Source organism: Pseudopipra pipra, chromosome 7 (assembly GCF_036250125.1).
Source record: "Pseudopipra pipra isolate bDixPip1 chromosome 7, bDixPip1.hap1, whole genome shotgun sequence".
Classification (NCBI taxonomy): domain Eukaryota; kingdom Metazoa; phylum Chordata; class Aves; order Passeriformes; family Pipridae; genus Pseudopipra; species Pseudopipra pipra.
The window spans coordinates 14,120,237-14,138,253 of record NC_087555.1 but is presented as its reverse complement, the minus strand read 5'-3'; the positions used below and the strand labels follow the sequence as shown (position 1 = coordinate 14,138,253).

The window sequence follows — 18,017 nt, the reverse complement described above, 5'->3', positions numbered from 1 at the left end:
AATTTGAAATGCCATAATTTTTTTTTTTTTTTAATCAGAAACTAAATTAGCTCTGTGCAAACTGGAAGTAGGCTCTTAATTATGCTCTCCATCTGTACCCTTTAAAAATATTTCTTACACATCTCATTTTTTATTAGAACGTCACTCCTTACATGTTTTCAGCAAAGCTTTATGATTTATTCTTGTGTCCCTCATGAAATGCAAACTGCTGTACTGTCAGAGCCAGGGACTCTAAGAATACAGCTCCCTTTTGTTGTTTTTTTCTTTTACAATGCTCTAAGAAATAAAAGAAAGTGGAAATAAAACATTTCTCCACTATTTTTCCAGTCACAGGGTCTACTTAACTGTTTCATTTTAAATTTGGGGGGGTCCCTTTGGTTCTTTGCTTATCCATGAAAATGTCTGCTTTACTCTGTGTCCACTCACAAGTGATTGGTCTAGGAACAACAGACATGTGGAGCCCTGCTTTGGAAAGCTCCTTCCAGTAAAGGAAGGTCCTTAAACACATCTGCCAATGTACTTCAGGATCTCTATTCAAATTCCTTCTAAAATCTCTCCCTTGCCACAACCCTCTACATGAAACTGAAGAAGAGCAAGGAAGTCTGTGTGTATAGACCTTTTCAGCCCTGTCTCTTTATTTCTGTATCTCTTTCCATACAGCTCAGGTCTTACATTTTGACTGCAAGCTGCATGGGGCACAGGGTGGGGGCAATACAGTCCCATGGCCAGGGGGCCTGGTTGCTGCTGGGGCACATATGGACTGTGACAAAGAACATATAGCAAACCCAGCTGGGTAAGGGCTACAATGCAGATCTACCAGGCTAATTTAGAACTGGTAGCATGAGCAGTTGAGAGGCAATTTTCCCCCTGTATTGGATAACTATAGATGCCCTGAATATCAGGAAAGTTTGTTAGATATAATTAGCTTTACAGTAGGGCAAACAAAGCCTACATTCTAAAAAGAAATGCCAACAATTGTAGCACAAAGAAAAGCTCACACATCCACCCACACCTCAAATCCTTCTGGACAATCTGCTGGTCAGCAAAACTGCACAAGAAATGTGCTCTGAGAAGCAGTGAAAGGAGAATTCCTCAGCTACTGCTGTCCTCACTTCTGCTGAGGCTGAACTGAGGGCACAGCCTTAGGACTGGAGAGCAGCATCTACAAAACCAGGTTAGAAGCTGACAAAAAGGCAACATTTCTGAGAGACTTAAAAATCAGTGTTTTTGTGATATGAATTGAGGTCCCTTTAGAAACTAAGACTGATCCACCAAACTTGGTCATATCTAGGCCTTTACTTACACTAATCAGGTTTTAGTCCTTTCATGGTAATGAAACAATATTTTTCCAGTCACTGTGTTATTTCCTTTTCTCTTTACCTATTGTTTTGTAGAAAAGATTTTTTCAGCCATGACACTTAGAGGTCTGGATTTTTTTCAAATGACAATGCATTTCAAAACCCCAATAGGTTTGTGGCAAACTAACATGGTAAAAACGTGAACTGTTTAACATAATAAGACATGATCTCACATTTTGAGTTTAACAAAATATCCTGAAACTAGATACTTATGCAAATTATAAGAATCTCTTCTCTCCATTACATCTCAAGTAATTCACCAAGTAAGTTCCTGTCACAGAAGAAAAAAACACGGGCAGCATGAGACAGGCTTTAAAGTCTGAAAATAATTTTGTGAATAATAACATTTTACAATGGGAATTCTGACAGGGTGTCAGGAGGAAGTTTTGCCCTAACAAGCATTCAGTGAAGAAAAGCAAATCACTAGAATGCAAGAGACTAACCCCAATTGAGCAAGAAACTTACATGAGAAACCTGGTTATTTAACTTCCTAACAATGTGACTAATCACTGGAGTGCCGTCCAGCGTTCAGGGTAAATTGCAGCTAAGTTCAAAGAGGCCGTGAGACCCAAACCACTCCTAAGCTGATCCCTCTCTTCAAGGCTCTGCAGTTTAGCTCTGCGAGGCCCTCAGTCCTCTCCCGTGCTCTGACCCTTTGCTATGGTAGCATATGTAGAGGATAAAGGTTTCCTGTGATCTGGGAATTAATATCACCCCTTAGGACAAAGAGTACTATAGTGTAAGTATGTGCACTGAGCTTTTGGACACAGCAAGCACAAAGCACAGGGTGTTTCAAAGAGCCTGAGGAACAACCTGAATCTCAAAAGTAGGGCTCTTCTTTCACCCATTACCTTGCTCTGGCCCTAGGCCATGTGTAAAGTTCCATTTATGGAAAAAGGTAAAAGAAAAAGAGTTCTCAAGATAAGATAGTCAGGGCAGGAAGATAGCAGACTGTACAGACAAGAAGGAGCAGTAAGTAGGTAAGATAGATCCTATGGCTGTAGCCCACACAGCATGGCTGTGATACACAGGGAAGGTGGATCAAGCAGAAGTCCAGAGATTCTTGATCAGCTGAAGAGTAGTTAGAAAAGGGGCACAGCAGAGAGAAAAGGTGTCCCCAGAAACTCTTATGGATTTTATTTTAGGGGAAAACTTGTTCAGTTACCAATACCTTGTTCCATGCTACAACAGCTAGGAAGGATGGGAACACTGAAGGTGAGATCTTATTTGGAACAAGATCTCTTTTACTGATTAGCAAGGATAGAGGGCACCATAGCAAGGTGATCTCTAATAATTAGAAGGGATAACCCAGGGCAGCCTGAGCTCACCTCAGGCTGCCCTGGCTGTGAAGACAGACGTGACTTCGAGACTCCAGAGGAAAACACACTGTGCTTTACCTAAAAGAGCAATTATCGTAACATGGGACTTTTAAGGAGGAACAAAGGAAAGAATTAAAAACTTGTGGAGCTGAAAAGGCACACTGAGAAAAAATATCCAGGAAACGAAATGAGTGCCACTGGAAACAATGCTTGCCAAAGCAGTCTCAAACACCAGAGAGAGGAGTGCCAGAGCACTCTCACTCTTGGTGTATAAGATGCTGTGAATATGTGGGGCACGAGCATGGAGTTTTGCCTGGCAATCCTTTACCAGTGTTTCATGGCTAATTGCACCATCAATTTGGAGTCTCAGTCAATTATTAGGTGACATTATAGTTGACGAGGGTCAAATGCATCATTTGTTTAACTGCATACCAAACCCAAGCCCAAAAGATACAAAGGACAGATAATTTAGTTACTACTCTGGATATGAAAATGCCAGGCATAACCTGGTAATTTCATGTCATAAATCTCACAGATATTCTGGTATGTGATGTTGCAATAGCATTTATTTAAGATTACATTTAATATTAAAATTGATTTAAGCTTGTCTAACCAGTAATACAATATGTGCCTGACTCATTATTAGGGTGCATTTCATTTTCCCATAGCTGTATTTTTATTTATTATCAGTTCTGTTTTGAATGCTAGTTGAGATTAAACTGACTGTGAATCTGTAATTACAAACAATTGTTGCATCGCTTAAGTATGGAAGCAGTAAACTTATTTATATCATTAGGTATTTATGTGATTTCAAGATCAGATACTTATCCTGGATCTTCAGATTGGGCAGGCTACTGTTCAAGAGCTAATGCTGTTAGTTTTTCTAGGTCACAGTCCAAAAGCAGGTCTTTGCAATTTACTATATCTACATATATAAGTGATGAAGCACCTTCTAAAAGAACTTCTCAAAGTCTGTGTGAAAAAAAAGAGTGCTGACCTTCAGTATAACTGAAGTGAACCATTTTTATGGAATTCTTTAGGCAATGATTCATGGATATGACAGCCTAACATACAAAAAAGCAAAACAATTTTCAGACCTTACATGACTTCTAAAAGGCCCATGGGTGAAAACTGTTCCACTGAGATTTGAAATGACACAGGTGCTCTAAGCAGAGATTGCAATAATCAAAGCTCCTGCAGCGTTTTTCATCTGTTGATGTCAAGGTAGTTAGACACTAAACTCCTTCAGTAGGGAAAATTCTGTACAGATGTGGAAGTCATTAGCTATAAACCTAGATAATTTTTTCTTGGAAACAGGAAAGCTTAAAGGGGTTTAACCCTTATGATTCAAGTCACATTGCTGTTATGAAAAAATTAAGTAATTGCAAGTGTAGTCAGTATTTTGGAGGGGGCAGCAATTTTTTAACATCAAAAGCACTAACATTAAAGCAAGCAAAGATATTGGGGGTGGAGGAAAGTCCTTCACAAAAAAAACCACCTTGCAGTGATTCACTGTGCCACATTAGGCAGAAGTATAGTTCTCTGTGTGTTGTCCTAGAAGGAAATACCTGATTATTTCTAAAATATTAAGTGCTATGATTCTGCAAGCTGGCAGCACCAAAGGGCTGAATTGCTCTAATGGATGATTACCTTTCCTCCCACAATTCTTCAAGCAGAATGGACGGCAGTTTCAGATTGAATATATATTTTCCATCTGCTGAATAGTTGTTTTTGTTCATGCTGTTTGAGGTTAACTGTGCACGTACTAATCAAACCCACTACTTCCTTTCTCGTAAAACCAAAACAAAGCTTCATATTACTTTCAGGTACAGCATCTTGGATCAAAGCTATATATACACACTGGCTCTGTGTGGGTTCAAACATTTCGAAGATTCAGTATCCTGAAAGGTGTCATCTCTTTTCCAGTCCTGAGAGTTCCAGTTTGTCTTAACGTCTCAAGGCATCAGATACCTTCAGCCCCTCCAGCATCTGTCCCAGCACAGGAATGCTCTCAATATTGGTCACCATGGGCTTTCTCTGCACAGCCACTGCCAGTGCTGAAGGTGGGTAGATGAAGGAGGCAAGGTATCTGGGGGAGTCTGCCTCTTTTCAGTTTCACATCTTTGCAGGTGATGGATTTGATACAACAGGGAGAGGGAGGTGACACAGGACCGGATGGGAGCAAGGTCTTGGGGCACTGCAAGGTATCTGGAAAACCACACACAGACTTTAGAGCAGTACCATCTGCGGGGACGCTGGGCAGGATTCAGAGTACCTCAAGAAGGAAGACAGATTTTGACAAACCATGCCCTGCAAGTGAAGTTATGGCAGCTGATAACACGGGTATAGAGGTTTGAATGGATGGAAAAATTCTACTCTTCTTCATCTCAAATTCTTGCACTGCAGAATTGAAGAAGATAAGCCCTGCCCCATTATGGACTGATACAAAATGAGATTGAACAAATAACACTGAGTCTTCACAGCTTATTAGAGCAAAAGTCAGAGCCTTCTCATTGTGTAGCAGGATAGAGCATACAAGTTGTAGAAAACTGTCAGTGGGGACGTACATGATACACTAATTTCCCCTTAAGATTTATAATGGTTTTTTTACAGTATGTTTATCAGGCTTTGCTGTGTGCTGCTATATTGTGGCTTGGGAATAGCTGGTTAAAAATAAGGAGAAAAAAGTTCAGAAACAAAAATTTGCAAACAGGTTTTCCATTCTGTTTTACTGTAACCCTAATGGTTCTGTTCCATGTTCCATACAGGTTGTTTCTAAATGTGAATATGCTTACTTCTACTATGCAGAAATTGTGGTTTAAATGCCCGATTTTAAAATTCAATTTTCAGTCTTACCATCTGAAGTCTATTTTTTTTCCGTTTTCTTATATATATTAAAAAAATTCTGTTGAGGGAAACCAAAGCATGCAGGTCATTCATTGCTCCAGTAAGTGGGCCAAACAACCTATTATTTAAGTAGCAAGTAATTGCTGAGATTCATAATATAATTTTTAGTAATCAAAGTATTTCTTGAGCTTTTTAAAGAAGATAGAATATTAAGTGCAATGCTAATGTGAATTGTGGCCTTGGAGTCCTTTTTTTGAAAGCAGCATTTCTAGGAAGTACCCATGGATAATAGGAGGTGGTAGGACTCCCTTCCTACAGTGCAGGTTTCAAGTAAATGACTGCAGATCATTTCTTGACAGTTCACTTACCATCATGCTCTTTACTTCCTTACAGTAATGGAAGTGACTCAGCCAGCAATAGTGTTGGCCAACAGGCAAGGAGTTGCCAGCTTGGTGTGTAAATACAAGCACATCGGGAACGCACAGGAAATTCGAGTGACGCTGCTCAAACAGACGGGGGACGGGTTCACTGAGATTTGTGCTTCAACCTACACCTCGCAGTTCCAGACGTTCCGTGTGGAAGCGGTCATTCAGTGCCGCGTCAGCCCCGGCCGAAACAATGTGACCCTCACCCTCGCTGGCCTGCAGGCCAACGACACCGGCCTGTACGTCTGCAAGATGGAGCGGATGTACCCCCCTCCCTATTTCACGAACATGGGAAATGGGACACATCTCTATGTCATTGGTAAGCCACAGCTTTACAGTACCATGATATTTCCAAGTTAAGGGAGTTGCTATTATGTCTCAAAGGTCTTTAGAGTTCTGTTTGTAAGAAGTGAGGGCGAACACTGGTTTGAGCTCTGAAAATCATGATTAGCTCTTATTCCTTTCATGCCTCCCTCCACACACCTAAAGCAAGCATAGAGTCATGCAATCTATTTAGCAACTTAGGGATGTTTGATAGCATAAGCAACACCATGTATGTCTGGACAGTTAGATACAGAAGTAAAGAAATAGCAGAGTAAGATATATGTTCTTCTACAGACAAAGCCTATTTTCACTGGAGGTTGAGTGGGCAGGGACTCAGAGGTAGTATCCTGGAATAGCACATGCTAGAGAAAAACAGAGTGGAGGCTGATTTACTGACTATAGGGCCATCCTTAGGAGGCTCATGTGTGACATGACTTGTGTGATATCCTATGTTTTAGATCCAGAACCTTGTCCAGACACTGCCATATATCTCTGGGTATTAGGAGCTACTGCCTCAGGATTTTTTCTTTACAGTATCATCATCTCAGCTGTTCTTGTGGGCAAAGCGGTAAGTGCCATCAGTTCAGCCTCATTCTGCTAATAATGCCCTTTGTGTGATGAGGACAAGGAGAAAGAAAGGAGAACACCAGGAACTGGGATGTTCCATTTTACTAGTGCAACGCTATTACAGTACTGTAAGATAAGAGAACTTCCTGGAGCTGCCACTTATATTTGTTTATAGCTCATTTGTGTTGCCAGAGTACTAGGAAGCAGTCAGCTTTCATCAGCTGGACTGAGCCTGGCTTAGATTTGGATGCTTAAAATGGGTCAGAGTCCCAGACACTTCGGGGATCAAAGGCAACAGGAGATCTGTTGATTTCTTAACTAATTCACACAAAATCACAGGATTTGATTTTTTCCTTTTCTCACCATTCACCTCCGTGCAAAGCAAATTTAAAGAGGCTTCTCCTTGGAGAGTGGGGAATCATAACTGAAAGAATTTTTAACTTCACAACTAGAAATCTCTGCACAAAGGCATGCAAAATGTAAGCCTGTGTTGCCTCTTTCCATGGGAGTCTGCAGTACTCACAGAAATGAACCTGATGGCAAAGCTTAAAGCCAAACAGTACCTCTGTCCCATATTTTTCAATTAGCCCTTGTCCCTAGAGACTAAATTAAGCTGTTTGGTGTGAACACTCCTAGTTTTGCAGCAACACTGAACTCTGAAGCAGGAGTACCTTCAGAGGGCTAAATGAATGGCAGAACTCTTTAATATATATATATGTATATCTAAATAGCCTCTGTACCTCCTGATCCTCCCTCAAATGGTCTCAACAGATCTCCTATAAAGAGGCATGTCCGGGAAAGGTGTCTAGAATACCTTCTACTCAGTAAAGGCAGAACATCCATCAGTTTTCTCTAAAATGTGCTGGTCAATGATTGTGCCATTATCATTTGTTTATTTTATTGTCTTCCCATATTTTACAGATAAAGAGAAGACGATGTCTTACTACTGGAGTCTATGTGAAAATGCCTTCTGAAAAGCTAGAGAAAAAAGTGATTCCATTCCACATCACTGGTAACTGTAACAAGGAAGGAGAGAAACCATTTCCTAGCTGGGATGGAGAGTCTGCTAATTCACTTAAGTTAAAGAAATAAAATTAATTGTCTTATTACAAAGGTGTACAGGAAGGAGAGAGAATATTCCCTGTAACATCAATGGTTTGGAGGAGAATAATTATTGTATGCACTAGTATTCGAAGATTAACCTGTCACATAAAAATGGCTACATTAGGCCATTGAATCTTTGAGATGTATTGTACCAATATGTAGTATATATACATATATATATATATAGCATTAAGAGCTATTGCTGTTCCAGTTGAGCATCTTACTGTCACATTTCACCATGCCTACTGATCAACTGAAATCCAAACACTATTATGACAGAGGCTTGTGTGTCATTGCAAGGCTGATCCCACAGGTCTGGGGGGCAGAGGCAGAAGAGCACACTAATGTACAAAGGAATGTTGACTTCTTTCCCTGCATTGATATTTATTGGTTCCACTTCTGGCGTTAGTGCTCTGCACTCCACAGAGACATCACCACAGGCTGGCACTGATGACACTGCTGCTCTAAAAGCCTGATCTTAGCTCCCTTCACGGGCATTGTGTCCCAGCAGTGCTGTGCTGGAGCTGACATTGATGATATCTAAGCCAGTGCTGACAGTTTGGTTGGAAAAGAGGCTCCAGCAGGAACCCTCTTACGCTGTGCTGGGAGGATGTTCCAGCTCTGCTGGGGCCTTGTGTTTTACAAATGCTAAATTAGCATCTATCCAAAAGGCAGATGTATGTTGCTGTGTTTAACTGACTCTATTTTCCATGAAAATATTGACAGTGTATAATCTTGTTTATTAGTTATGTACCAGTCAATAAAAACCTTGAAGCTTTGCCCAAATTCATTTCTTATTCACTGTTCTCAGAAGAAACAGGAAGTGGCTACATGTTAGAAAGCAGTGAAGACAACATGAACCCTTCCCCTCTGACCGTGTTTTGCCCTTCAGAAACAGCCTGTGTGCTCACGCCAACACTTACGTTCTCAGCTCTCCTCCTCACTGGCCACCATTACAGTCTGACAGTTCTTCTGTTTGTCTAGTTAGAGCTGCTGTGATGCCGCTCAGAGACACTGCCAATCACTTTTTCACTTCCAGCAAAGTTACTTACTTGCAGAAGGTAGCTGTAACGACTTTGACAGCATCTCCTGTACATGTTTAAACAAAAAACTCGTCCTAGTTTCAAATCCTGTTTTCTTTGCACCCCTTCGACACTCTCACTCACTAAATGCTAGTCAACACACAAAGCTGCTGGAGATTAAAGCTATTTCAGCATTCTCAGCTACTACCTACTACTTTGACTCTTTGCTATCAAAATTTCGCTTTGCAACTCAAACACCTGGCAGCATGTGTCTCTGGTTCACAGCTGTGAATCCATCTTCTGGGCTACACAGATGTGAAGTCAAACCCCACAGCCCTTTAATCCATGTTCCTGCAGTGGCAGCAGCTCCCAGTACACCAAATCTTATAGCTCTTTTAGTTACCTTTTGCCCTCTTGCCCATTCTTCTGGTGCAAAGAAATATTCCCATTCTCAGTTTGCTAATGTTTGCAGGTTCTAACTGCTCTTTGTTGATATAAAATTGTACTGCATTAAGTAAAAGTAGCATCTGATGACATATCCTTTTTCTGAAGGTGTTTTTAGTATTCGGACATCTGTCTAGGATTTTTCCCCTAATTTTTCACTACTTGGTGTTTTGGGGATAAAAAATGGTCAAAGATCACATCTGGTGTCACTGCAAAATGACCAAATTTCTGCCCATCAAGTGCAGCCTGATCAGAGAAATATGTTCCATGATTCCATGATGAAAAATAGATTTGATCCACACATCCACTTGTACAAGCTGTACAAAGCGTGAATAATCACACAGGGCAATTTTTTCCACCCTAGTAAGTAGTAGTTCAGATATCCTGTGAATCATGTGGCTGACTCCTAATCAGGAATCAATTGTTTCTTCTTTTTCCTTTCCTCAACAATTCCTATATACTGGGACCAAGAACTCACTTTTCTTAAGCAATCTAAAAGCAGCTCAAGTAAATTATTCCTCAAGTTTATCCCTCCTGGGTGAAGAGATGCTTTAGACCTGTATCCACAACCTCTGGCCACAGCTGGCTGTGAATCTGTGTCACCATAGAGCATTGCACTGTGGACATTCCAACTCACCTCCATTTCTGGCAGTTAGGTTGACCATAATTAGGCCTTCTGCATCTACCTGGACTATTTCCTCTTAGCACACGAGCCTTTACTTGAGACATTCAGCCTGTAATGACCAGAGCAGAATTCTGCCATAAATTAGTAGCAAGTTGCTAAAATAGCTGAGTAGTGAAGGTTATGGGAGAGCAGAGCAGAAACGATCATCTCACGTATGGAAATAGCAATATTTTGTGTTTGTTCCCACACTTAAGTAATTCTTGGTATGATGTTTATTAATTATCCCATTAGAAATTATTTTGCCCAAACTATCCGGCTGTTATGAACTTCTCTTAATTCTCAATAGTTACTTTTTCATACCTTCTTTTACTTGTGCAGTGCTTCATTTTCTCTGGCTTTCCTTAACAAGGTAGCAGCCTTTCCTGAGCTAAATGTTACATAAATATGCTTTTTCATTTTTTGTTCTAAGCCAGATTCCCCTTTTGAATTTTCTGGCAGGGTATTAGGTGCACTCAAATCAGCAGATATAGTGATACAGTGAAGACCAAAGTGAGATTTCAGTTCAGATTTTACTGACAATGATATTCTCATAATTTATATCTGGTACTACAGAGAGGAGTGGAGACTAAATGCCTGCAGAGATGGCATTTATACCTATCTCCATATGGTCCATATAGCAGCTAGTTCTGATGAGTGCAGAGCCCAGACCTCAGGGAATTTCCGTTGTCCTGTGCTGCCCTCCAGAACCTTGAGGTCTGTGCTTTTCCCTGATACTAGGAGAGCGCCTTTACATGATCAGCAGTCCAAAAAATTTTACCCATACAAGTCAACTATAGTGTTCTGTCAGATCACAGCAGTACCAAAATGAAAGATGCAAACTCTGAGTCACTGTACAACCCAGAAAATGCAATAAAGAGGAAACTGTGCCACTTTCTGGGAAGAATGGAAAAAGCAAAGGCAAAAGGATTTGGTTTCAGAACTCTGCTCATTAGAATGGAGAGTTTAAAAACATAACTGAGTATGTTACCTGGACAGCCAAATTATGAGGCCACACTGCTTGGTGAGGTTCAGGAAGAGTCTCTTCTGATGTTCTCTTCACCCAGTCAGGAGATCTGGCAGCCTGTTTGTGAAACAGAGATGGTGAGTTTCTGGCTGCACGAGTGGGCATTCACAGCTGCACTTGTCTGCATCAAAGTGTAGGAATGTGTGTGAGGGGCTGAGGAGATTTGGAGGCAAAGTACATTGGAAGGTAAGACACAACGGGCTTCTTCCTTTCACTAGACAAAAGCTGGGGATGTGATGGGGAGTGAGTTCTGAAAATGAACCAGAAAATGCACCAATTTTCCCTGGGGTGGGAAGAGTCTGGACCATGACTAAACAGCTTTGCCACTAGGAGAGGCATAAACAGGGATCAGATGACGTATCCAAGAGTTGTAACACGAAATCCAAACCAAAGCAGGCCGGTGTATAGCAGATGGATTTATGCATTACAAAAACTAATCTACTGTTGTCATTTGCAAACTGTATGTTTGCTTGATCATGTGAAAGATACTTTGAGATAACTTCTATCACAGCTAGGCTGTGAGGCCTCTGCACTCCCAGGAAGGTTAATGTATATTTTGAATGCAGGTTTATGGTTGGGAGGGAGGTGTGGGGTAGAGGTGAAATTCAGGAAATTTTTGAGATGTAGGGAATGAGAAAATAATTAGAAATACACAGCACTACACTCTGCTGATCCTGCAGATTCCTGAGCATCACTTGGGCACTTCTACACACAGTCAGTCAGCACTTACATGACTTTGTTATCATTTTCTGTGAATGTTTTTGTGACTGATAAGAGAACAGTCTTACTTGAGGGCACTTTTCTATTCTATACAAAAAAAGGAATGGTGAGGAACTGTGGTATGTTTGAGCAAATAACAATTACTGATAAAAGATCTTAGAAACCAGGGGTGGGGTGGGGAGCACTGTAAAAATTGTCACTGAAGCCATTTCAAAAGTTTTTGTTGTTTACTAGAGGGACAGAGCAAGGAAGAGTTCAAGGGACAAAACTTCATTGGGAATCATTAGTAATTGCAGCTGAGGTGACGTGGCAGATGCCTCCATGACGTAAGAGATTATTAACTAATCGAAATTTCACTATTCTTTTCTTTTTCAATTTTTCAAATGTAGCTTTTCTTCTATTTCCATAGTGAGCTGTATTAACCACAATCATGTTTCTATATTTTAATGAACATTTTTTAGTGGTTATGAAGTTACGGTTGAACAAAAAGTTCTTTGTTTCTTCATTGGTGGTTTTTCTTCTTCATTCTTTTCTGACTTCTGTTTGAACTGCTTCATTAAACAAAATGCAAGACCTTGTTTTTAAGGCAAATGGAATATCTCACACAATTATATGATTCCATTAGGTAGCACTTTTAGATGATCACCTCCTGTAAAGGGAAATGTGACACAATCGGGAAACATGAAACACTAGGTAACATTTGGCTGGACTATGCCATGTTCTGGGTGGGATTTATCCACATTCATGCTCTTCCCTGTGATGCAGCAACTTGTGTTGAAAGCTGGAATAAGCACCAGGGTGCTCTGTTCTTCCTAGACAGGATCAGTGCCTGGGATGTGGGTTTTCCACACGAAATGAACGTTAATGTTTGGACCAAGATTGCCATTGACATGAAAAATGTAGGATCACTGGTTTTTTAAGAATAAAAACACCTACACTGAGCAAATATTTTGTGTTTCTTTCAAACTAGAAACTGAGTAACCAGACCCCAAAGACTCATGGAGTTCAGTATAGACAGGCAATAAATGAATCTTGCTCTACATTAAATGTGTTGTTGTTAATTTACTACACCTTAGTCCTCCTTTTAGAGTTTCTCCTTGGGGATTTGTAGCTTCCTTGAACTAGTGATGAAAGGGGCCAGCAGAAGCACTGCTTACTTTTGTGCAAACTAGAAAGTCTTCCCTCCGCAAACCAGAAAGTGTGAGGGATTGGTATGTCCTACCTTCTGCAGCACTTAGTGCTGGGCACTTGCAGCATCATCAACTGTAAGGAATGTCTCAACCTCCTTCCTCCCTGTGAAAATTCTTTTTGGAAGTTGGACCCTGTTGGCCTTCAGCTGATCTCCAGAGACCTCCCTCCATGTGCTGGTATGTGAGGAAAGCTGAGGTATTTGAAGTTCTGTAGAAACTCTGATAAGACTTCTTTTTGTCTTGTATGCTTTCAGAGTTGGCCTTTTTACCTGCTAGACAGAGCTGCTAGTTCTTGCAATTGTCATCTTTCTACTTTGTTTGAACCCAAACAAATACAACAAATTGGTGATTAAACACAGGCCTTCTCTTCTCCTGTGCTACAAAAGGTGTTAGGCAGTATTACAGTCTAATTGATTTGCATCATGCAGATTAAAAATGTAGATGAAATGAGCTGGATAAAAATTGTAAAAATACTTGGAGGGGGAAACAAGAACCAAAAATAATACACATTTGAAATTGTCACAAAACGTGGTGCCTTAGCAGTGCTTAATCTAGACCAGAAAGCAAAACAGTTCATTTCTTTGTAAGTTATCAAATCCTTCTGGTAAGTGACACTCTGGAAACATTCAACAGCTTCATAACTGGCTGACTTAATGTTTTACATGCAGGAAAGATGGCTAGAACAGCAATAATCAGCAGAATAAGTTGGTTTCATAGCTGAGCTTTGTTGAGGTGTTATATCGTGTGGGTAGCATTTATAAAAGCTTTCTCACTTTTAATTCTGCAGCAAAGATGACTGTCTGCTTCACAAATTAATAATATTTTCCTTTCTCTTACAATGCCAAACTAATTCATTACATCATACTTTATTATATGACTAGACTATTGGTCTAGTCTTCTTTTTATAGTACTCTCTCACTGAAATGAAACATCTCAAGTTCTTTTTTCTCGTCATCTCTCTGCAATAATATAATATCATTAAAATATTTTCTCCAATAGGTTCCAGACTTATGTTATTCCTCCTCCCATATGTAAGCCACAGGCACACATCTGATGTAAAAATTCCTCATATTAATGTAATCATTTATACTGTAATTTTCAGATTAACTTCCATTATCGTTTCTCATGTTTTTACTTCCTATTTTATGACTTTCATATATTGCATTAAATACAGCAATTGCTCTGCTATCACTGATCCCAAGGAAGGTGTTGTTCTTTCATGGGAGTGGACAAAGACACTTCACTCTCACGTTTCAGATGCCTCGGTTGGAAATACACCTTCCGGTTCCTGGAAGGAGGGCAGGCACGATGCTGACTGTGCACATGTGTTTGTCAGTGCTGGGTGCTCCTAGGGACCTGATTGCTCGTGTCTCATCCAACAAATATGGGAAACAGTTTGAAGGCAATCTGGGCTATGTCTTGTTCAGTTGGTGGATGACACGCAGGGGAGGGTAACAACCTGCACAGCGCCTGAATGGAAGTCAGGTGGCAAAGGGAGGAGTCTGGAGGAGGTGAGAGGAAGTCAGCCTGGCTGCACACAGCACCAGTGTCAGCTCTCATTCAGGTACCTTGGGAAATGGTTTTCCCTAAAAAGTCGGTTTAGATGTGGCAACATGGCTGGTTTTGGCTTACTTTTCAACAGGCAGAACATGAAACACTCAGTGCCTAGGTCTGCTCTAGATAGATGAAGTACTTGAATTTAATATCCTCTTCCACTCACAGTAAATATGTCTACTTTGGCAAATTGTTGTGTATAGAAAGATTCTGAAAAAATGAAATCTGTTGGTATTTTTAAATTAAATACTTGGACCGCTTTAGAACAGTGTTTAACCTAAAAATTTAACTTTATCAAACTTATAACAAAAACTTCCTTTTTGTCAAACATAAAATTATTTTTGTCTCAACTTCCTAGTTTGTTAAAATTTCAAATTTTCGGTTTAGGAGTGAATTTAAAACTATTTATTCTCATAAATCTAATCTTTGCAAAAGAACAGAAGTAATGGATGTGACTATCAAACCTGCAAAGAAAAAAACATAACAAACCTTTAATATCACAAAATCCAGATGAGGCCAAATGTAGCGAAAACTATTCTTTTGATCTTCCTTTCTCACCTGAAAATAAAACCAGAAGTGTTCTGTGTTATTTGTGACATTTCAGAGGCTAATGAAGATCCAATTATTTTTCAATAACTAGTCAGCCTTTTTGTTTTTCTGGTTATGCTACAGGTAGTTCCCATTACGTGATTCAAGTCAAGTTAATTATTATGACAAACAGAACTGTCAGTTGCACCTATCTGGGTCTTTCCAACTTCCTTTTAACTTAATCCCTTCCTTACTTTATTAATTTAATTGTAATGGAGGCCAGTATATGGAACAAAAGCACTGACACCTGTAGCTAACTAATCAGACTCGCACAAAGAGCTTGTTCATGTGGCTTTAAGCCATGTGATAAGTCACAAAAATGTACTCATCCTGTAATGGTAACAATAGCATGAAGTTTAGTGATATGTTTAGGGGTTGCAGAAAGCTGTCCCAGCAACAGAACTGGAGGAGAAGAAGCTGGAAACAGCTTGTTGCATGTGAAACAGGTAGTGTGGGAAAGCAGACTTGGGATTTAAATCTGTTAAATATATACAAGGAAATATAGTAGTATAAAAACATGCATATGACATATGCATTGCTCTATATTGAGCATGCCTGAAGGCTTTCCATGGTACCTAAACCCACTCTTTATTATAATAAAAAACTCTTAACAAAACCTGTCACTTAGCAATATGTTGTCTTGACTTTGTTCTGAGATAAAACCTATAAATTATCAGAAAATTGAAGTGTTGCCAGTTTCTGTCTTGTTGCTAGAAAATATTTCCATTTTTTGCTGAAGTGCTGTTTTCAGTTCTTTCAGCACGAAACTGATGCACTGATGATATGTGATCACCAGAGATACCACGTCACTTTTGTAATAAAGTGGTTAAAAAGAATACCCCAGCAAAATCTCAAACCAAGAGATTTTACAAGGTATGCAGAGTTCATTTAGTTCCTGGACTAATTTGTTCACTTGGGTAAGTACAAGTACAAGGCTCACACTTTCCAGTGGTGGGTGAATTGATCCAATTAGTCACCTTCACTTAACCAGAATTGTCCAGAAATTTCCTACAGAGAACACTCATTTATTTAAAAAGCCTCTGTACATGTGTGCACATGCATGAATGCAGCAATTAAACCGTGTTTGACAAAACATTCTTTGGGTCAAAGTAGCATTTTGTATTCGTTGGCAGAGCCACTTGCCTGAAGGCTGTGGTACTCAGCTGGGAAGAGAGACAACAGATGGCTGCTGCTCAACCCCACGCCAGGCAGGAGCTTGCCTAGATCACTGACTATCCTAACCCTCTGCACTTTCAGTGGAAACTTTGAAGGCTGGCAGGACTTCCTGATTCCTACTCAAAAATCTGTGAGAGATGGAAATTTTGCACTGATAAAGACTGAGAAATTCTTACCTTGAAACTTTACAAGTCTAATACCAAACATTGTACTGATTTATTTGTTGCATTAAAGGTCTTGGAGATTGCAGAAGAGGATATGCTATTACCAACACTGTCCTGCTACAGCATGGATCAGCAGCAGATTTAGTAATGAGTCTATGAGTCCACGTCTTGCAACAGAACTAGGAATCACTGCTTTCAACAATTTTCAGATACTTAAACATCCTTTACCCAGTAGATTTTTATGACAGAAGGAACAGGTTGTATAAGGTTCAAAAACAATAAGTATCATTCTTTCATATGCAAGAAAGATCTTCAATATGAAAAACTCATCTGTAACTCTCATCAACAATTTAGGTGCTGCCCCCTATCAAGGATTAGCCTTTTGAGTCCATCTCCAGCTCGAGTTTGAATTGTGCTGGTAATACTGTGTTTAATTTTTCTTTTCCTTTTTGCAAGTCACACACATACTGCAGTCATGCCTCTTTTTTGTACTGTGTGTAGCTATTTAAGCATCAGATATCGTAGCTCGTCTTTTTGAAACTGGTGAACTACACAGTCCTTGGCTCTGAGCCCTGCTGCACTCACTGTCACCTCGCTGGCTGTGGGACACCCAAAGACACCCGGTTCTGCAACAGAACAACACAGCAGCAGTAACTCTTTATGTTAGACGTGGCAATATTATTATTCACAGGGATCAGAAAGAGTACAACAGAAATGAGCACTAATAAAATAGTACCTGCTTTGCAGTGTCTGCAGGCATCATTCAAGACCAGACAGAAAAAGAAAGGTAGGAATGATGCTAAAAGACACAGCAGCACCTGTCCACTTACCAAGAATGACCAAGAGCAGATGTCAGGGAAGAGCATAAAAATCAAGGAAAGTATGCTATGAAACTTCAGGAGCTTCAGAGGGTGGTGTCTTTCTATTTCACAGCCTCAAGAGATTTCTCTTCCATGGATTTTTCCTGTCACTTTTTTTAAACCCCGTGGACTTCAGATAAACAAGGATGATCAGCTGTTCTGTATTACAGAACAAATGGAAGAACTCGAAACAACACAAATAGCCTTGAAAACAGTGGAAAAGCCTAGACAGACCAAAGGGGATATCTGGGGTAGTTTTCAAAGTTTGGAAACAATTAAATGTTTCTTTTCACAGCGGAAAACTAGTTATGTTTCCATGTCAACTAGAACAATATGTAGCTGTACGATATAAAGCTAATAATAAAATCACCACTTGCTCCTCTGTAAACCACCAGTGTAAATGACCTAATTACAAAAATGAAACTAGAAGGAAAGATGCAAATGGCCAAATTAATTTTTCCCCCTTCAACTATTTTTTTTCTTCAAGCAAAAGAAGCACCAAAACAGTCCATCATGCAAACACTACTGAGCTTTCACTGATGTCACTGAGAACACAGTGTAACCACAGCAACCCAATGAGAAGTAGCTTGGCATGACTGGCTTACTTTTTTTTAATTTTATTTTTACACCTTTTTTCTTACCTAGCACGGAAGGCAAAAACCCCAAT

At 39.9% G+C, this 18,017-nt stretch overlaps 1 protein-coding gene and 1 long non-coding RNA gene across 6 annotated transcripts in view; one reads left to right on the top strand and one right to left on the bottom strand.

The window, feature by feature from the left end:
• The window catches only part of LOC135417071 (uncharacterized), a 113,744-nt gene that overhangs the window by 92,466 nt on the left and 3,261 nt on the right, over positions 1-18,017 (bottom strand). For 4 of the 5 annotated variants that reach the window (XR_010431886.1, XR_010431885.1, XR_010431884.1 and 1 more), the window contains exons 2-5: positions 17,321-17,480; positions 15,052-15,120; positions 11,063-11,155; positions 10,048-10,144 (exon numbers count right to left, since the gene is read on the bottom strand). This is a non-coding gene — a long non-coding RNA (uncharacterized LOC135417071). Of the gene's footprint in view, positions 1-8,716; positions 9,034-10,047; positions 10,145-11,062; positions 11,156-15,051; positions 15,121-17,320; positions 17,481-18,017 lie in introns of those variants that run through there. The other variant, XR_010431887.1, reaches the window with a different exon arrangement.
• CTLA4 (cytotoxic T-lymphocyte associated protein 4) lies at positions 4,573-8,730 on the top strand. Its single transcript, XM_064660660.1, has 4 exons — positions 4,573-4,740; positions 5,918-6,268; positions 6,732-6,841; positions 7,762-8,730. The coding sequence occupies exons 1-4, from the start codon at positions 4,683-4,685 to the stop codon at positions 7,930-7,932; spliced, it is 690 nt and encodes a 229-aa protein (XP_064516730.1). The 5' UTR covers positions 4,573-4,682; the 3' UTR covers positions 7,933-8,730.

Coding starts and splice junctions, on each gene's coding strand:
- CTLA4 (XM_064660660.1), top strand. CDS start 4,683: ATGCTCTCAATATTGGTCACCATGGGCTTTCTCTGCACAGCCACTGCC. Junction 6,269..6,731: donor GACACATCTCTATGTCATTG/GTAAGCCACAGC, acceptor CCTATGTTTTAG/ATCCAGAACCTTGTCCAGAC. Junction 6,842..7,761: donor CTGTTCTTGTGGGCAAAGCG/GTAAGTGCCATC, acceptor CATATTTTACAG/ATAAAGAGAAGACGATGTCT.